Source organism: Hemiscyllium ocellatum, chromosome 4 (assembly GCF_020745735.1).
Source record: "Hemiscyllium ocellatum isolate sHemOce1 chromosome 4, sHemOce1.pat.X.cur, whole genome shotgun sequence".
In the NCBI taxonomy this organism is placed as follows: domain Eukaryota; kingdom Metazoa; phylum Chordata; class Chondrichthyes; order Orectolobiformes; family Hemiscylliidae; genus Hemiscyllium; species Hemiscyllium ocellatum.
In genome coordinates, this window is record NC_083404.1 from 29,919,468 (window position 1) to 29,941,423 (window position 21,956).

General features: G+C 40.5%; 1 protein-coding gene across 1 annotated transcript in view; it reads left to right on the plus strand.

Moving 5' to 3' along the window:
- The window catches only part of pou6f2 (POU class 6 homeobox 2), a 541,627-nt gene that overhangs the window by 360,620 nt on the left and 159,051 nt on the right, over window positions 1-21,956 (plus strand). The window contains exon 5 of the mRNA XM_060824196.1: window positions 316-521. Coding sequence (XP_060680179.1) covers window positions 316-521 — 206 coding nt within the window. The remainder of the gene's footprint in view (window positions 1-315; window positions 522-21,956) is intronic.

A 21,956-nucleotide genomic window follows, 5' to 3' on the forward strand; every position in this document is an offset into this window, starting at 1 on the left:
TGAAACAGAGATGGTAAAATTAGCCAGGGGATCCTACAGCTAATTACTATTGGATGAAGATAGCATTGAACTTTGCTGCAGTGCTTCTCAGTGCAGAGTAGCCTCATATTAGTCAGTGTCAACATTCTTATGAATGCAGTGAGTGCATAGCTAAAACAATTGAGTTTTGTCAATGTCCATGAAACTGTGGTCCAAAGGCAAGAGGTAACAGTTTCAAGAGGGAATGAGAGAAAACTGACAATAGTTATGATACTATAAGATTAATTTTAGCCATTTAAATATTACATTTGACATGGCTGCCTTTGCTTATTACAGCTACCTCATCCCTGAATTCCCAAATACAGCAACTTCAACATCTTCAGCAGCTACAACAGCAACAGCAGCAACATCAGCAACAAGGACAGCAACAGCACCAACAGAACCATCAACTACCTGGACAGCAGGCATCATCCCCTCAAAAACAAAGTCACTCCCCAGGACAGGGCATCCAGTCAACACTGACTCCAACCAATCCACTTCAGGTATGACAACTTAAACTAACTGCTAAAAAGATGTGTCCTGTAAATTATGTTTGTTTCTTCTTACAGATTATATTGAAATGTACTTGGAATATGTTTCATTGAGAGTTTTAGATTAAGTCAGATTTCATGCACAGAAGACTGATTAGGCAAGCACTTTGCAAAATCGTTCCCAAATCTAACAAATCATTGCTCTACTTTCACATTTGTTGGTCATTGCATCTCTGCTACAGTTCTCACCTTGTCAGGATCTGTACATGATCTATATACTTGATTTCAGGCTTCATCAATTGCACCTTTGTCTAGTCCATCTTCAGGTTCATGGTTAGCTCTCTCTAGCAGTCTCACCAAATTTTGGCCAAGATCTATGATGATATCTTCCATTTTGTCTCCAAATCCATGGACTAGCAGCTCATCTGCTGGCTTCCACTTCAGGACGATCACAGATTACCTCGTGCTGTCTGCATTGTTACTGTACTAGTGGAAATACCAAATGGTATACATAACCAATGCTGTTCACAATGTGGCTAGAAAACTGCTGCATTCACCCAGCTTCACGTGACAGTGATCATACTTCACAAAGACCCATGCTTGGACAGATTGTGACAAAATTTCTTCAGAGGTTAGTGTTAAGTAACACTATCTCTTGAAAGCTTTATTCAAATCCTTTTTATCTATGTTTTCAGTTTCCTAGGTTTTTTTTAACTTCTGCCATGTTGCAAATCCATTCTTTAGGACTCATGTTTTTGATTATTTCCTTAATTTCCAACTCTTCTATCCTGACTTATAGGCTGGACTTGAGTACAACTGGAACTTTCTTCAGCAGATCCTGCATTGGTCTCACACTCGCATCCATTTCTAGATGTTTGTTGTTGCTTTCCTCCTCTTTAGTGAATTTTATGTCTGTTAGGATATTATTGATGGTCTTGAAGGTTTCCTCTAATTTGTTTTGTTTAGTGATGACAAAGGTGTCATCCACGTAGCAGACCCAAAGTTTGGGAGGAATGGTTGGCAGAGCTGTTTGTTTGAGTCTCTGCATTACTGTATCTGCTACGAACCCTGATATCAGAGATCCCATGGGTGTTCTGTTGGTTTGTCTGTAGGTTTGGTTGTTGAAGGTGAAGTGGGTGATAAGGCAAAGGTCCACTAGCTTGATGATACTGTCCTTGCTGATGAAGTTGATGGTGTTTGGTGCATGTGTCTTTGGGTCTTCTAATAGTGTAGTCAGCGTTTTCTTGGCCAGGTTGATGTTGATTGATGTGAACAGGACTGTTACATCGAAGGAGACCATTATTTCATCTTCTTCTTTCTTGGTGTCGTTGATGGTCTTCAGGAATTCTTGGGTGGAGTGGATGGAGTGGCTTGAGTCTTCTACTAAATGTTTAAGTTTTTGGTGTCGCTCCTTGGCCAATCTGTAAGCTGGTGTTCCAGATAGTGAGACTATGGGTCTGAGGGGAGCTCCTGGTTTGTGAACGTCTGAAAATGAACCTTCCAGCTCAGCGAGAAACCTACATCCAGAACCTCAACCCGAGCTACAAATCTTCTCAAAACTCACTAGAATCTGCTAAGTTACCACTAATTTACGCTTCCTGTTACTATCCCAATTAATGCAATAAAATTGTTTCAGCAAGATATTCTCTTTTGAGGTCCATGCTGACTATTGATTATTCATCATTTTTGAGATGTCCTTCTATTCTATCCTTAATAAGTTTACAAAGTTCATGTCACCCTGAAATCTGCTTGTATGTAAGCAGCTGCTTATTTTTGATTGCCCGCCCTCATGTTTTGACCAAAGTAACAAACAATCCCTTAAGTTTTTAAAGCTACATTTCATCTGAAAGACAGCATCTCTGGCAGTACAGCATTCTGTCAGGACTGCACTAGAGCATTGTCATTAATTGTCAATGCTCAACGATGGTATTTAAATATGGCTCTCAGAATTTACAATGCAAAATGTTGACAGGACTTTTTTTGCAAGACTTTTTTTTGGATTATTGATATCTGAGCAAGCTAGTAGGTAAAGGCACTCTTCAGTATCTTATATAGCTCATGCAAAAAATGAAAATCCCAGGTTCAAATCCTTTTCATTGTTCAAAGCTAGTGCTGCAGTGCTTCCTATAACTAGGAAGAAAAGAACAGTTACACTTGCTGGAAGGTGGATAGGACATGCCTGCATGGGAAAACTGGTCACTTGTAAATTGTCGAGTAAAAAGTGAGGTCTGCAGATGCTGGAGATCAGAGCTGAAAATGTGTTGCTGGTTAAAGCACAGCAGGTTAGGCAGCATCCAAGGAACAGTAAATTCGACGTTTCGGGCCAGAGCCCTTCATCAGGAATGGAATTGTCTACCAGCAAACATGAATCTCAACAAGAATCAGCAGCGTCAGGTAAAGAAATGAGAAAAACGGGGAAATAGAATTAGAGAAATGTTGACTGGACTTTTCAGTGCAGGTTTGTTGCAAACATTCCAATGGAAGATGGACAAGTTTCTAAAGTTGGCTGACATAATTCAAAGAACTGTTTAAATCTAAATGCCTTTCATAATTTTGAGATGGCCTAAGTTCTCCATATCCACATAAGGAAAATGTAGTCACTGCTGTATTATCAGAAAATTTATCTGAGGGATAGATATTGGTCAAACTACCAGAAAGATGTTCCTCTTTCTTTTTGAACAGTGTTACATAATCATTTACAATTATTTGAGGGGTTAGATTTGGTCTCACTTTAATGTTTCTTCTGAAAGATGCTACTTCGAGGAATGCAGCACTCTTCAGAACTAGCATGGCTTGAACCCACAATCCCACAGCCACTTGACTCAGAGGGAAGACAGACACGAATTGAGTCAAGGCTGAAAAAGAACATAAAGCTGACAATTGAGTTTGGAAGTAAAAAATGAGGTCTGCAGATGCTGGAGATCACAGCTGCAAATGTGTTGCTGGTCAAAGCACAGCAGGCCAGGCAGCATCTCAGGAATAGAGAATTCGACGTTTCAAGCATAAGCCCTTCATCAGGAATTGAGTTTGGAAGTTTAGTACTACAGACATCCCAGTCACCATAGTTTCCTGAAACTTACTTGGCTACTATCAGGAATTAGAAAGGAATTTCCCTGTGTTTTTGTTGTTTTTCTGATTTGAATGCTCTTGTCAGCTTTCCTGGAGATAGAGAAGCTGATAGATGAGTAGGACCCATAGTGTGTTGCATCTATGTTTTGGCAGCAAGCCTAGGTTTATGACAGCTGATCTTTTGGTGCTCTTTGTTTTTGTATGATCGGATGTATCAGTGAGCCTCCAGCAAACACCTCCCTCCACCTCCCCCCCCCCCACCCCCCCCCCCCCCCCCCCCACCCCCACCCCCGTCCGACAAGTCCCATAAAAGTAAGCAATTATTTGAAGCAAAGCTCAGGTGTCTATCAGATATGCTGGTCCTTTTATTCTGTATCAGGTTCTTTTCTGGTCTATTTTCTGAACTGCAGATATTAGATAGAGTTAAATTGTGTCTCCATTAATGTAGCAACTGCAAGTGCTCAAGTGGGTGATTCATGTTAAAATCACATTGTATTTTAGAATCACATTAATCTGTAAAATTTAAGTTGATCTCAAGAGGCTCCAAGCCTCAAGTAAAAGATAAAGTTTAAATGCTAGGAGCATTTCAGATTTGGCAGTTTTGTTCCCAATTTATGGCAAAATTTGGGGGAAGAAATCACTCAGTCAGTTTTTTTTTCGCTCGAGCATACTTCAAGTGAGAAATGAATATTTAGTTAACCCAAAGAAGAAATTGTGAAATTAAACAAGACTGTTTTGCCAGCCCAATTTAACAATGAATGCTCAGTAAACTGAAATAAGAGTGCAATAAAAGCAAGGAGGCTAATTTTGATTTTGGTAAGCTGTTGGCTACTGCCAGTCATACACTTTCACAAGAATTCAAAATTATTCCCACTGAATCTTTCCTTTTACAAATGTTAATCAGATAGCTAAGTGGCTCCACGTTTAAGCACTCAAAGACAATCTGGTGGGGAGGAATGTATCCTGTTTAAGAAATCATGTTAAAGAGAAGGTAGTGAATTGGCAGCCCATTCTTATGTCCATTTGTTTCTTGGGGCTTTGATGCCTAATATACCTGTAACATGGATCAGCCTTAATCTGTTGAATGGTGGAGCAGACCTGAGGGGCCAAAACAGCCTAATCCTATTCCGGCCTTACATAACCTCTTTGGGATGATTTTTATTGAGTTATCATCAGAATATGATTTTCTTTTGTCTTCAGACGCTGAGATGAACACTGTCTGACTGGATGCACAGGAATTACTGCACCATTTGCCAGTCATTCATACATGACATAACATAGAATCATATTGCACAGAAGAGGCCCTTTGACCCATCAAGTTAAACATACATGAAATCTGAGCGTGTCTCACCTTCCAGCATTGAGCCCATGATTATTATGACATTTCAAGTGCTCATCCAGGTTTATTTTCTTCCTCAACTATCCTCTCTGGCAGTGCATTGCAGACCTCTATCACCCTCTGAGTGAAAAAAAATCTTTCCTCAAGTCCCACCTAAACCTCCTGCCTTTCAACTTAAAATTATGCCACTCCATTGTTGACCCTTCAACTTTGACGAATAGCTATCCACCTATCCACCCTAACCATGCCACTTATAATCTTATGCATCTCTAACAGGTCCCTCTCAACCTTCTCTGCTCCAAAGAAAACGACCTAAGCTTATCCAACCTCTCTTCACAGCTAAGATGCTCCATCCAAGGCAACATCTCCTTGTTCCTCAGAAACTCCTCCTTGGGTACAATCACATTTTTTCCTCTTGAGAGGTGACCAGGACTGCAAACAGTACTCCAGCTGTAGCCTAACCAAAGTCCTGTACAGCTCCAGCATAACCTCCCTGCTTTTACTATCTATGCCTCAACCAGTAAAAGCAATTATCCCTTATGTCACCCTAACTAACTTGTTAACCTGTCCTGCATGCATCAGGGATCTGTGGACAAGAACCTTAAGATCCCTCTGTTTCTCTGATCTTCCTAGTGTCCTTCCATAAATTGAGTATTCCCTTGTCTATTACTTTTGCCAAACTGCATCACCTTACACTTACAAGGGTTAAATCCACCTGTCATTGAGCTGCCCATCTGATCAATCTATCTAAATCCTCCTGTCATCTGAAGACCTTCTTCCTCACTATTGGCCGCTTGGACAATCTTCTTGTCATCAGCAAACTTACTCATCATCCCCTGCCCCTCCCATACTCTCATCTATATTGTTTATGTACATCACAATCAATAAGGTACGCCACTTAATACTGGTCTCCAGTCATACAAACACCCTTTGCCTCCAGCCATGAAGAAATTTGAAATCACTAATATTTGGAATTAAAAGCTAGCTTAAGAGCAACCATGTAATGATTGTCATAAAATCCCATCTGGCCCTTTAGGGAAAGAAACCTGTTGTCCTTAAGTGGTCTGGCCTGCATGTAACTCCACATCCATAGAAATGCTATGGATTCTTAGTTGCCCTCTGAAATGGCTGAGCAAGCCACTCAGTTCAAGGGTAATTAGGGATGGACAACAAGTGCTATCTTGCCAGTGACACTCACAACTGATACAAGAATGAAAAAATAAGATGGGTAAGGATGCCAAGAAACATACAGATTTCATGCATTTTTGTGTGGTTTGATATTCTTGTAAAGTAATTGGCAAGAAACTTCAATGCACAGTGCGAGGAAACAAGTCACCACCTTGTCCTTCAAATGGTTGTGTTTCCAACACCTTCAAAAGGTTATGCAGAATTCCATTGGTCTGATAAATAATTAATGCAATAATATAAAGATTGATTTTTTTTCACTCTGGACCTGACATCGTTTGTAAACAAGCTTAAGTTACAAAATGCCCTAACTCATGACAATGATATAATATGTGCAAGATGATGGCAGCTGTAATATCAGAACCCACTATGGAAGAGAAAGCTGCACTTATCAAGGACTTTCAGATCTTTTGAAAATTTGGCACATTTAATACCCAAGGAATTACTCCTGCTACGGAGGAAACCATGTTACCAATTTGCACTCGTCAGATATTTCATGAAGATCAAATGTTCGTAGACATGGTGGCCAAAACAACTTAGATTACTTATAACACAAGTGTGACCGAAACATCAGTGCAGCACTGAGGACATGCTGAATTGTCAGGTACAGTCAGCTCTTCTATAAGGCAATGGTTGCATTCTTGTGTTATAACAAAATTAGGCTATAGAAACAGCGCTTGAAGTGTTGGTGATGTGATTGCGATACATCCAACACACGTTTTAAAAGGTTGTGCTTTAGAAACAGTGTCCCCAGTCGTCAATCGTGTGACAGCGAACTTGTGTTGATGAAATGCACATTAAAGCAGTGTGACCTATATATTTCTCCAAGAGACTTCTCAGGTGTATGTAAAAGATGACATATAAGAAGTGGAAGGGAGTTCTCCTTCCATCCTGGCTAATATTTATTAGCTCATTTTTTTTGGCATGTTGGTTGAGCAATTATTATCTTATTGCTATAAGTTCCATGTGGCACATTTCCTACATTATAACAGTGACTACACATAAGCATTAATTAATCAACTGTAGAGCATCTTGGGACACCTTTAGGATGTGCAAGATAATATATAAATTTAAATTCTTGTCTTCTTTAACTTGTTCGTGTAAGAAGAGAGGGGATTGGGTTTAATTTTTCACATTAACAGCAACTCTAAAGCATGGCATTCCCTCAGCACCACACAGGAGTATTCAAGCCCTGGGGTGGGGCTAGAATTTATCAGTGGAAACTTAAAGAGGTCTGAGCAATGTAGGCATTGAGGAGATTTGAATCATAAGAGAAGTCTAGTGAGGCTCATCTTAACCTTGGTAGCATCTTGCTCCATCTTTTAAGTATTCGACGAGTGGTGAGGAGAGTTTCTCACGAGGCAGCAGCAATTGCTAAATAAGGGGGATTATAACTTTTTAAACACTTTGTTTATGGACTAAATCTCCACATTAATTGTCAGCTTCCTGCCTAGCTAGATGTCCAGAAATTGCAACATGGAAATCAGAACACTTGGCAACATCAGGTCACTCCTTGTTCCAAAGGACTTCCATGTTGGCACCAGCATTTCAAGCCACAGTTCATGGGTACCAGTCACATCACCCCACATTTGTGGAAATTGGTATCTGATGCATGCTAGCCTCTAGGATCTCTCCTGCTGCACTGACAACTGTCATTGGAATGCTATTGCAAGGACACTATATGTTCAGGGATACACACCTAGCTCATGGACAGGACCAGGCTGCATCTCCAGGCTCTTCACTTGCTGTCATGGTGCTCACCCACTCAGAGACTGGATGTTCACAGTATCCCTATCTTGCATTGCATTGCCACTCAGCATGGACACAAAGGCAGAAAGCTTGTAACAGCTGACCACATCAAGTCAAGACGGATAGCCTTCACTCAGGGGGGTTCCAGCACAGTTAGTCAAGGGCACTTTCTGATACCAGTCCAGAGGCTTGAACATGATCAATCATCCACTGGGTGGTCAGATTTGTGATGCTGTCCCATAAGGTGTGAGGAACCACATATCAAGCAGTCCACTACTGTCTAGTCAATTTCAAACCTATTATGGGCTGGTTTCTTCCTGGAATGAAGATGAGGCAGATATCAAGAGAAATGAATGTGGGTGGCACAGCTATTATTTTTGGTGACGGTGGGCAGATGTCTCAAGCAAGTGAGTTAGCAGGACTAAAGGCTTGCAGGGTTATTGGTATCGGGTAGGGGTACATACAAGTGAACTGATGGAAGATGGTTCAGGTAATAATGAGAATGGAAGAGTTTGAATCTTGCAAGGGCATGACTGTAGTAGCAGAGGTAAGTGAATGCGAGGTATTTGCTAGAAGGTAGTGGTATGTTAGCAGAGTGGAGGAGGACATTGACCTTCTTCTTATAATGCTAGGCATTCCACCAAACAGCTAAAACTGCTCTAACCAGGTCATCTACCTCTGACCAAGATGACATAGTCTGGCATCATGGACTCCTCTCTTGGTCCTGGGAAAGAAGTAAGTCCCATTGGCAACATCCATTCAGCAGGACCTCCAGGTTCCTCCCCTCAAAGATTGGTGATGACTTCCTCCTGTCTGCTATGTTCAGGCTAAATGTCAGGAACCAGGCAGGGCAGCTGTGGACTGACAGTGGTTGCCTGGGTGCACAACAGATTTTAAAGATAGCACGGGTGCAAAAAAGGTCTAGCATTTTGGTGGGTATCCACTGATTAGTGAGCTGTTCTATGAATGATGCTTGGTAAGATGAGAATACAGTCAAATGTGAGGGATGCCTTGGGTGGGGTAGGTTGTTAACAAGATGCGTTTGGTGAGATACAGTGAGAAATTTGGGGCGGCTCAGTGGTTAGCACTGCTGCCTCACAGCACCAGGGTCCCAGGTTCGATTCCAGCCTTGGGTGACTGTGTGGAGTTTGCACATTCTCCCCGTGTCTGCATGGGTTTCCTCCGGGTGCTCCAGTTTCCTCCCACAGTCCAAAGATGTGCGGGTCAGGTGAATTGGCCATGCTAAATTGGTCTGGGTGGGTTGCTGTTCGGAGGGTCTGTGTGGACTGGTTGGGCCGAAGGGCCTGTTTCCACACTGTAGGAAATCTAATCTAATCCATTTGTGTCTTCAAAGTAAGCATCTATCCAAAAAAACCTCACAATGCTAAAGTGAGCATGTTGCCAACAAAACCAAATTGACATGAGAGAGTGCTTGTGTTACCAAAACTAGCATTCAGTGGTGCATTTAACTGTTTTTTATCTTGGTTTTGTGCTCTATTAACAGATGGGTTTCCCTCTGCTATGAGCAGCACTGGCTCAAATGGTATGGTCACTAATTGGGAGCTTGTGAAGAAATCTTAATAATTTCCTTCAGGTTTATCACCAATTATGTCATGTCTACCAGTAGAAGCTGGCAGTGACATGGCACAAAGACTATTATCAAAATAGTTTTTCATGCTGCCTTTTTGGCACCAAGCGCTACAACGCACCATCTTATGTCTGACCTAACTGTATGAGCTTCACCCAACGTGAAGAAGTTTGTCTTTCCTTTGTCATTCATAATGCTTGCCCATATCCAATTGGTTCAGTGGTGCAGCCTGCTTTTAATGCAGACATTGCAAATTCTTTGGCCCCGCGGGTCCAGAATATTATGAAGTTATTTCTATTAGGAGCTACTCCAGACAAAAATTAGGAATACTGATGAGTATCAAATATCTTTCTCACCTCCTTCTTTGTGCATTGAGACCGAATCTTAAACACTTAGGAAGTCAGTGGTCCCTTTTATGAAGAGTGCATATATTTTCTTTTGTATTGTCATTGCTTTTGAAAACCCTGGAGCATAACAGACTCTTGTCTGTCTGTCATCATCTATTTATTTCTGGTGATGGTGATATCTTTCTTTTTTTAAACTATATTTATAAACACAAAGCAAGAATCTAACAATTTAATCTTTCAGAGTAAGAAAATGAATGCAACTGTTAAATTACTATTTGTGAGTGGCTGTCATTGCACTCTAGAAAGCTTGAAGTACAAATGATCTAAGGATACAAAAAATGACGAACATCAAAAACTAAAGGACTGACTTATCATATCCTGAAATTGACAGCTTGAAATGCATGTCTGAATTTGTGAGCATCCTCTCGCAGTCATCCACTTATATTATTCAAGTACAGCCTGTGAAAATATTAGTTTTGAGCAATAACATTCAAGGCTCCTTGTAAAAGAGGACAGTAATTTAAAGGATTATTACATCTGGTCCAAATCTTTCAAAAATGAAAACACAGGAATTTTAGAAAATGTGGAGACCTGTCACATTTTCTAAGAAAAATGAAATGAAAACAATTTGTTAAATTCTGCCCTCACAGAGCTGTCATTGTCAGTCCAGCACTTGAGCTGTACAGTGCCTGCGGACTTTGTCTTTGGAAGGTCCCTTCTCATTTTATTGATCCAACTGACCAGGATGTTTTGACTGTAGTACTGATATTAAATATAGTTCCCTTCATCATTTAGTGACAGTTCTGTTATCCAGCATTATCTACTAGGTCTGAAACACAGCTTAGCATTTTGTTCTTTGGAATTTATGCTGTTGCTGGATGGTTAGCAGATAAGAATGAGACAATAATTTAAAATGTCCGATATCAAATTAGCTTCTCATTATCCTCAGTGCTCAAATGTAAGTTCTATTGACATTAATGGAAGGGAAAATTGGCAAATGATCATGGGGGCCCGTTCAATATGGCCCACTTTACATCTATATGCAAGATTGAAATTAATTGAGTATGCTTCAAGAAAGACCTTGCTCCCACCTTAACATCTCAGTTCTCAGTCTACTGTCCTGTTTCAATGAAACTCAACTCAACCTCTAACAGCAGCACCTCATCTTTCCATTAAATGGGTATGTTCTGGACTCAACATTGAGTTCAGTTACTTCAGACTGTCACCTCATACCCCACCCCCCGCAACTCATACCAATTTTATTTCTTTTTCTTTGAACACTGCATTTTAAGCTTTTCTCATGTTTGCTTCCAATTGGAAGTTGTTTATTATTATGACAGTCACACTCCTTCTGGAATCATCTTTTGCGTATTTACTTGTGTCATTATGACTGTCTTTTGTTATTGAATGTCTTCCTTCTTTTGCACCAGTATGTTCTTTTGTTTTTTTTCAACTCTCCCCAATTATAATCACCTTAAAACATACTATTTTTCTAACCTTGTACTAGGTATGATTAAATCAGTGATAATTTTATCTCTGCTTCTCTCTTCAGAAATGATGAGTGTTTCCAGCAACTTCTGTTCAGATTTCCAGCAGTGGCTGCGTTTTGATTTTATATGCATCCTTTCCTCTTACTTTTTCTATCTTCAATTTTAAGATGTCCAGGTGGTTTTTATCCTCACAATTAGTACTTTTAAAAACTCAACCAGCTCAGTCAGTAATGTGCTACCAAACCACTCTTGGTGATTGACAATGAAGTCTCCTACCTAAAGTACATTGTGTATCCTTGACATATCTAGTCATGAATGTGGTGGATAATCGAACAGTTAACTGGAAGGGGAAGCTTCGCAAATATCCCAGTCCTCAAAGATGAGGTAGCCCAACACATCACTGCAAGAAAAAAATGCTGAAAATTTGCAATGGTCTTCAACCAGAAGTAACACAAAAACTATTGACCTCACTTCCCACTATGGTCTCCAGCAACACAGATGCTAGTCTTCAAACAATTTGATTCACACACATACAGTGAATTTGTTGGAGTCTATGGGCCTTAACAACATCTTGGTAATATGACTGAAGATTTGTGCTTCAGAACTTAGCCCCATCACTAGCCAACCTTCTCTAGTATACCTACAGTACAGGCATCTCCTGGGTAATGCAGAAAACTGCATAGTTTATCCTGTCCACAGAAAACAAGATAAATCCGACATTGACAGTGCTATCAAGCAAAGCTTACTCAACAATTATCTGCTCACTGATGCTCAGTTTGGAATCTGCTGGAGCCATACAGCTTCTGACCTCATTACAGACTTGTTCCAAATATAAACAAAAGAGCTTAACTCAAGAGGGGAAATGAGACCAACAGCCCTTAGCATCAGGGCAGTATTTGAGCACTTCTTCTGGATACATCTTCTGATTATTTACTTGTCTTATTACGACTGTCTCTTGTTATTTAATGTCTCCTTTCTTTTGCACTAATATGTTCATCAAGGAATCCTAGCACAACAGATAATCAGAGCAAAATAGTCCAATAGTTTAGTAAAACCTAACACAGGGAAGATGGTTATGGTTGTTGAAGATCAATCATCTCAGTTCCAGGGCATCACTGCAAGAACACATCAGGTTTGTATTCAAGGCTTCATCATCTTCAGTTGGCTCTTTACTGACTATCCCTCCATCATAAGGTCAGGAGTCGGGATTTTCACTGATTACATAAATGTTCAACACGATTCACAGTTCCTCAGATACTGAAGAAGGCCATGTCCAAAGGCTGCCAGTCATGAACAATATTCTGGTTTGGGCTGACAAGTATCGAGTAACAATCTTGCAAAACAAGTGCCAGGCAATAATGATCTCCAATGAGACAGCATAAATATCACCCTCTGGCATTCATAGGCATTGCTGAATCACCTGTTATCAATGTAATGTGGTTAACCAGGGATGGGTTTTCACATTTTTTGGCAAAATGTTTTCCTGGGTAAGATCCACTCAGTCACAATGGCCCATGTTTAATTTTCCCATACAATCTTCTTCTCATTTACTGTCTGGTGGCAGTGAATGGTAGGCGCAGTGGAAATGCTCACAGCTGCAACATTTCTGCTGCTGGTGATGTACGGAAAGCCCAGATCCATAGATAGGACTTCATTCAAATGCTGCTAGCCAAGAGCTGGCCTTCACTCTGTGGTGCTGAACATTTATGCCCAGGGCAAGGACATAGAAAGACACATTAGCTCCAATGTGCTGGGGTGGTAGGGGGAGGGGACATGTTGTATTGGGGGGGTTGCAGCTGATAAAGAGGAGAGCAGTGCTGAGAGGGTCACTTTATAGAAGATTATAAAATCACAAGGGGCATGGATAGGGTAACTAGACAAGGTATTTTCCCCCGGGTAGGGGAGTCCAAAACTAGAGGGCGTAAGTTTAAGGTGAGAGGGGAAAGATTTAAAAGGGACCTAAGTTGTAACTTTTTCACACAGAGGGTGATGCATGTATGGAACAAGCAGCTGGAGGAAGTGGTGGAAGTACAATGACAACATTTAGAGGGATGGGTACATGAATAGGAAGGGTTTAAAGCGATACAGGCCAAATGCTGGCAAATGGGACGAGGTCAGATTGGGATGTCTGGGAACCATGCACAAGTTGGACTGAAGGGTCTGTTACTGGACATTGTGACTCTTTGACTCTATAATGTGAACCAGAAGCTGAATTAGATCAGACATATAAATGCAATGTTGGTCAGAGACTACAACCAATATTCATTAAATGGTGACTTAACCAAACTAAGTCCTATTTTTACAATTAAATCAGTGGATCGGAATCTCCTGCCTACATTTTCCCAACAGCTTCAAGACAGCATGCACCAGATGAGGTTGTTCAGTCTTTGAACTGAGACACTTTGCCTTTATTTAACTCAATACAGAATATTACTCAGGAAAACAGTGGAAAGGACAAGGCAAGGATGGAGAATGTGCTGCTCTAGTCCTTCAATGATGCAGTGGTCAGGCTGGCAAGAGGATGGGTAAAAACAAGGACTGCAGATGCTGGAAACCAGATTCTAAATGAGAGTGGTGCTGGAAAAGCACAGCAGTTCAGGCAGCATCCAAGGAGCAGGAAAATCGACGTTTTGGACAAAAGCCCTTCATCAGGAATAGAGGCAGAGTGCCTGCAGGCACCCTTTCCACCCTGCAGGCACTCTGCCTCTATTCCTGATGAAGGGCTTGGCAAGAGGATGGAACTTGTGCTCACATTCTCAAGCAGCAGGACAGTACGGACACATTAGGATGTGGGGGAAGAGGTGTCTGAAGACAGCCAGATTCCAGTCAATGGGATGAGGCCCATTAATCAGTTGTCTAGTCCAGCGTGTCCAAGAAGGACCTTGGGTTTGAAGCAGAATGTGTCTGGCTAAAATGGGAGAATGTCAATTAAATCCAAGGAATGGTCAAGGGAAAGTAAAACCAGGTGAAATAAGATCTTTTAAATCTTCAGGGTGATTGAGGAAAGGGAAATGGTAATATTGGGAGGTCAAGGAAGATAAAAGAAAGCCGATGGGTGACAAATGAAGGCTGGCGGTGGATGATAAGCAATTGCAGTATCCATTGACATGGCTGTGAAGAAACAACTGTCTTCTTTTGGGATCAGGTTCTAATAGAAAACATTTGGCCAAAAAAGATCATGTTTTTGTTGGTGGAGGCCATTGTTGGGTGGGAGGAGCTCAGGTGTAGGGTTATGTATTATAATGAATCAATCGAAGGAGAGGATTCTCCATAGCGCAGTCATGGTTGCACAGCAATATAGGCCAGAAGGGCATTAATAAGTACCAGCCCACCAGGATGGAGGTCAGGAGGAGCCTAAACAGAGCTATCTTCATCATTGAAGAGCATTGATTCATTGGTGCATGTTCAGAGAGTGCACCAAACACTTCGAGGTACTTGAAAGATAGTGGTAGAGTCATTCTCAGCAGGTGTGAGGCACTGAGATGTGAGCACTCCTACCACCCCATAGCTTTGGATGAAACCTCTGTCAGCTGCCCTTAAAATAACTAAATGTCTAAACCAGTGGCTTATTTAGTGTATAGATGTGTTCAGGAGGATGACGTTTTTCAGAAAAGGCCAACTGATTCATCAGTTTCACAACAAATGGTGATGATCAGGCTACTCAAACATAAAGAATCGCATCATAGAGATGTACAGCACGGAAACAGACCCTTCGTCCAACTCGTCCACGCCAACCAAATATCTTAACCTAATCTAGTCCCATTTGCTAGCACTTGATCCATATCCCTCTAAATCCTTCCTATTAATTTATCGATCCAGACGCCTTTTAAATGTTGCAATTGTACCAGCCTTCAGCACTTCCTCTGGCAGCTCATTCCATACATGCACCACCCTTTGCGTGAAAAGGTTGCCCTTGGGTCCCTTTTATATCTTTCCCCTCTCACCCTAATCCTATGCCCTCTAGTTCTGGACTCCACCATCCCATGGAGAAGACTTTGTCTATTTATCCTATACATGCCCCTCATGTTTTCATAAACCACTATAAGGTCACCCCTCAGCCTCTGATGTTCCAGGGAAAACAGCCCCAACCTATTCAGCCTGTCCCTGTAACTCAAACTCTCCAACCCTGGTGACATCTTTGTAAATCTTTCCTGAACCCTTTCAAGTTACACAACATCCTTCCAATAGGAAGGAGACCAGAATTGCACACAATATTCCAAAAGTGGCCTAACCAACATCCTGTACAGCCGCAACATGACCTCCCAACTCCTATACTCAATGGTCTGACCAATACAGGAAAGCATACCAAACGCCTTCTTCACTATCCTATTTATCTGTGACTCTAATTTCAAGGAGCTATGAACCTGCACTCCAAGGTCACTTTAGTTGGATGTGGAGCCATCACATGGTCCCAAAAGTACAGGGTATAATTAATTGTTCACATTTGACCAGTAGAACTCCCTGAGAACGGCCAGCGGCAGCTGTACTTGTAAGTCACAAAAGGTTTTAGTCCCTTAATGTTCAAGTTATTTGCAGCAAGATTAACAGAACTATTCAGGTGTATGCACGTTCATATTAAGGAACATGCAGCTTGCACAACTATTTGAGGGCCTTGCCCAGGTGCAGTCCTATGTAACAAGAACTTGGCTCATGATACCACTACCATCATCTTAAAGCACTGTGGAGAAAAGTATGATGATGTAGACTTCTGAAAAGGGGAGAAAGTGAGGACTGCAGATGCTGGAGATCAAAGTCAAAAAGTGTGGTGCTGGAAAAGCACAGCTGGTCAAGCAGAATCCGGTGAATAGGAGAGTCAACATCTTGGGCATAAGCATGCTTGAAACATTGACTCTCCTGCTGAAAGGGGATCATAGAACAGAGTGTAATAGTGTTCACAGCGTGTTACCAATCCCTTGAGCAGTCATTGGAAACATGTCACAGGAAATGTCCGGGATTTGTATTGCCTGCTGTGTTTTGCACACTGTGACAATATAACTGGGGGGAAATTGACAAATGAGGACAGGGAGGAGTGGCTAACTTCCTCACATGAGGCTGAGGGATCTTATGCCAGCAGCTGCAGATGTCAGGGCAATGCGGAGAGCTTTCCAGAGAATGAGGGAAACTCTCATTTTCAATCACTTTGACAATGAGTGATGCACCAACCTGACTATCACTTCCTCACCAGGAAACGTTTGCTTGCTCCTATTGTGCATTCACTGGCAGCTTACACTGGAGGTGTCTCGCAGCACAGGTCCTCTGCTCCTAGGAGACCAAGGGAAGTGGACCACATGGATGTAAAAGAGATGACTACCTTGACACTCAAGTCAATGAAGCTGTCATGAGCCAACTATGTAGCCCTTATATTGTTAAGGCTATGATGGTACAAATAGAACATCTCTTCTTGTGTCTGTCAGTGACCTCAACCCATCTGCTGCCCTTCATTTCTGTGAAGGACAGTAAATGCTGCATGTTGAGCACATCACATTGCCTCGAGAATTAAAACCATGCCACTCACCATTGCTGTGGACACACCCAAATACACCACCGTGTTGGTGAGATGCTACTAATCTTCTTCAATCTGCAATAACTGTCAAACACGAACAGGCAAATGCCCTCCAACAAATGCATGTAATGCACGCCATAAAACAATGAATCAGCACCTCTGCCACCATTGTACTAAATAATTTTTCATTACTGAACAGAATGCTTTGTGGTAACCCTAACATTAACAGCTGAAGGGAGGCAGGCTGCTGAGGGCTGTCCCCTTTGCAGCATTACATATAGACACGCGTTTAAAACTTGTATTGTGATTGGGCACATTGTTGCTTCCAATATGTAAACTGAAGTGGCGCCCACTTTTTTGTTCCACTATAGGGACCAATGCTCGTCCATTAAATTCCGGCCATCGTGTTGATCATGAGTTGAGTGCAAAAGCGTTATCACGGCACTGTGATTGATTTTTAAATGAAAGATTACCTATGATAGTATTATAACACTTGGTATCAGTTCTTTTACAAACACACAATCATTTCTGCCACTACTGCCATAATTTTAGATTTTCGATTGAAATAAAATCACCCAAGGTTTGCAACCGGCACACTCAGGTCTAAGAACACATCAACCACATGATAAACCAAGCAGAAATAATTAAGCATCAATGTTAAGCTATTTTGGATGCAATTTAAATACAGATTTAGTGTTGAAATAAAATATTAAAATGCCCAAAACACTCAGCATCTGTGGAGAGAGCAGAATTAAACTTTAAGTTTGATGGCTTTTCATTGGAATTCCAAAGAGAGAAACAGGGCTGTAGTCAAGATCTCTCATCAGCTCCACAGGCTTGCTCAGTACTTTAATCGTTTTCAGCTTTTATTTAAGATTTCCAAAATCTGCAGTATTTCGATATGGTTTAAATGTTCAGAGCAACTGTCTTTGCATTGTTCACACTTTTGAGAAGATCAAAACGTTGAAAGACATCTATCCCTGATTCATTTAATTAATGATTAGGAAAAACACTATAAAAATGCTTATACATGTAAAGAGCACATATGAACTTAGGACTGAAGAGCATGCTGAAGTGTTTGATTTGCACATGACTGATCTGGTCTAAGCTCATTTTTCTGTCAGTTCCCCACAATCCTTGACAGTAAAAAGTCCCAGGATTAAGTAAATTAAAAGAAAATCCTCCACTGCTTTCAAGAGAATTCCGCATGCTAATAACCTATATTTGCTATAATGTTCTCTGCTGCACAGACCTCTGAGGTCTACTGGAATCTGTCAGCATGCCAGGTGGCAGGCATGGAACTTCCGAGGAGAAGGCCTACAACTTAAAGGGAATATTGCTAACGACCATCAGAGAATATAAAAATCTTCTCATCTCTGTGCTAAATACGTCGTATGCCCCAGTTCTGGTCTCTGCTCAAGAAGAAAAGTTCCCTTGATATTTAACCTGTTAACGTCCCCTCAAGATGCTACACGTTTCAGCAAGATTACCTCTCAACCTTCTAAACTCCAATAGATCTAGGACCAACCAGTTCAACCTTGTCACTTTGTCAGTGTATACAAAAGTATTTCTGAACTAATTAATTACTTTGAGTGGAGTTTTGTTATGTAGACAACTCAGAAGCAATTTTAAACAATTAGATACCACACAAAGCAAATTGTATGTACCGTCACTTCAAGCTGGCACTGGCTAAGGGAGGAACATTGTCCAGATCAATTGTTTTAATTGATCTAATACAACCTCTAGCTTCTACTAAAAAGCCAAAAGAACCCATATAACGGCAACTTAAAATGTGCAACTTTACTAGCTTTTAGTTTCTTAGGTACATTTTTTATTAAGGGAATGATGCTGCATGATGTTATTGTATTATTTATTAAGGTTACTGGAAACTATCTGCAGACCTTCGTTTATGCTGAAATAGAATATGTGGTACTGCTGGGATTTAAAGGCGCAAGGGGCACTTGCAAAGCTGACATCAGCAAACTTGATGCTGGGTGCAGAATAATAAAGCTCAAATTTCAACAGTCAACATTCCGAGTAGTGTGATGCCTCCTGACTGGATTAGCATGATTTTCAACAGTGTTCTGCTAGCTTGTCACAAAATGTATGTGGAATCACAAAATTTATTTTTGGACGGTTAACACCTCTTCCCCTCAGACAACAAACAGCAGGGAAAGTCCATCTGATTGCATGTATCGGGTCAACAGTATTGGCACATAGCCATCACTTGAAGAGGCACATAGAGAGATAATGATTTATAAAATGATGACTGAGTCTATTTACAATGCAGTACAGGTAGTGACTTTTCTTCATAAATTAATTAATACAACTGTTCCAGAAAATTGTCGACTAAGATTGTGTGGTGCCATTTTAATCACCAGCATGGCTGGAAAACCCATGGGTATTGTTGCCTGCAGTCATGAGCAAATCCCCACAAAGTCCTTCATGGCAGACATATGCTTGGAAAGGTTTTAGCCCAAAATATGGAACTCACAGTCTAATCATCTAATCACTTGAAAAATATTGTTGAAAAGAAGTATTTGAACTGAAAATGAGATTACTTTGTAGGAAGTAAGAATCAAAAAGAAATGTGAAAAGGGCTGCCAGTTTATTTGAAACTGTTTTAAAATGTTGTACAGTCAGAATTACCTGAGATATCTCTGGGAAGCACCAACTTTCAAAATTATTATCTTCAAATATCTAGTCACAGGACCTGTGTTGATTGCTGTTTCTAATTCTAGCATTAACTCTGTGTTTCCCTTTTGCTAGCTTAATCTCTGAAGTTGTCCTGTGTTTGTAATTTATATTGGGGAAATCTTCCTTTTAACGAGGCGCACTGGGTAATGTTCTTTCCTCTGAACCAGAAACTCTAGTTTGATTTCTTTCCAGATTTATAGCCCATGGAAGGAGCATTCATAAAACAGCCAATCAGGTTGTATATCCATCCAATATACACCAATAGCAGGCAGTAGGAGAAGGAGCGATTCCGAATCAGCCATGGACTAGAAAGAAAGTTAAAACCTTTCCCAATCTCTATCCATAGCTCCAAGTTGCAGCAATTGTGTAACATCATATGTTGCCATAGCAATTGAGTGAACTCTAATATACAATAATACTATATTTATAAGAGATCTTCTCATGGTGACCTCTGTTTAAGGATCATTATGGAAGATTTCCCTCAGCGTTCCTCCTAACTCAGTCCTCAGAAGCTTGATCATTCTTTTGCTTGGAGTAATGAGGTAGAAATTCATATGCACAGTGATTTGAATTGAACATTTGTTGAAAGACTCAGTGAAAAATCTACCAGCAATGAGGCCTTTAGCAATCCCCACAGCCATCCGTTATTGATAATTGACTTTTAAAAACATTTATTCAAAAAACCTAACCTTCAAAACTTGAAATTACAAGTGTGCCACTTCCAATCTCACACAACCACCACCATCACATCTCCACTGCCATAGGTCATCCAACCTAAAGTCTATGTTATTAAAGCCCAAGAATCATTTTTTGAGAACCTATTAATTTGGTCAGTGCCATTTTTAATCTGGCTGCATTTTACTGACCAGAACTGGAGACAATATCCAAAGTGCAATTGGATTGGAGCACTGTATAGATTCAGCACAATATCCTGTGCCATATAGTTTCCTGTTTTGCCAGCTGAGTCCCACTGTTTTGACTAAACTAAATCTAAGAAACATAGATCAACTTTTATGACTTTCAAATGGAAAAACTTAGAGCAGTGCTGGACCCTAGACATCCTGGAGATCAATCACTGTGAGCTCATAAGAACAGACGCAAGTTGGATAAAGAAATAGTATTCAGAGCACATCATTTAGGTCTTGGCTTATACTTTTGGAGACATTCATCATCTTTTTCCTTTTTGGATACCAGCCCCACATACCTCTTCTCCCTAACTGTTCCAAGTTACTCCGAGAGGAACCATTCTCATCTGGCTGAAGGGAACTAATTATGAATATTGTCTTCTAGTTTAATTGTCACGTAAAGGAGTGGATGATGTTGTTAGAAGCTAAACAGCGCGCCTTTTATATTCATACTTTTGCCAGAGTTGGAAATAAGTGCCAGTTTTTGAGCTGTTCTAATCTCATGTTCCAAAGGTGCCATTTTCTACAGTGGAATAGTTTCATGGGAACACAGAGAAGCTAACTTTCAGGTACAGTCTGCAACTTATTTTCTAATGCTGATGTCAAAATCAACAGTATCCCAACAGTATTATATTCATCATTCTTACCTGACTTACCCATTCACAATGCTGCAGACCTGTGTGGACAGAAAACTGGGCAAAATATGATTCTGCAGAAAATGAAATAAAGTTTCGATTTTGCTAAGTTTTCCAAAATAATAAACCTCAGAACATTTTTTTAAAAAATTACACTTAATTGAGCTTTATATTTTACATCATTTTAAAGATTTCTTACAGAAACTGTTGGACATAACCCTCATTCAAATGTGCACCGGCCTTTTTTGAGATTGTGTTGCCAAGCCAGCCTGGCAATTACAAACGTGCATTCTCTTTTTGTTGCACACTAGTCTATTGTGTTTTACCGAATTAAACTATTCAGAAATATTATTACACACCTCTGGAGCAAGTGGGACTTGAACCCAGGCCTTGCAGATCACTACCAATGTACCACAAATCCGTACATACTAGTCTGCCATAATCATGCCTATTCAGTTCATCCGGCGTCATGTACCGGAAACTAGTTAAACCTCATTTTAATAAGAGACAGTGGAGAACAGGCCTCCAAATACTGGAGGTGCTGACTCGCTGTGAAAATGCAGAGTGCAAAGAGTTGAGCTCATTCATAAAATGATTAGATTATTTCAGCTGAGTTTTTCGTTCATATGCCATATCAGCCCATGAATTAAAAACTCTTGTTGCATTTTATTAAAAAAGAACAAATTTGCAAGAATCTCAAAATTTAAAAGTCTGCTGCGAGACTGCATTTCATAATCGTTCTTTAAAAATTTTTTTTTGCTTAGCAAACCGATCAAATAGTGTTTATGAAATGATCTATTAGTGTATTGCACTTTTAATAGAATGTTACAAGAGTGCAACTGAAAATCCATAAGATTACAAAATTTGCTTAAGTGTGTTAATAGGTTCATGGCTGAGTTTGGGCCCAGTGGGTTTTCAGTTAGTTGATTGATTAGTGCTG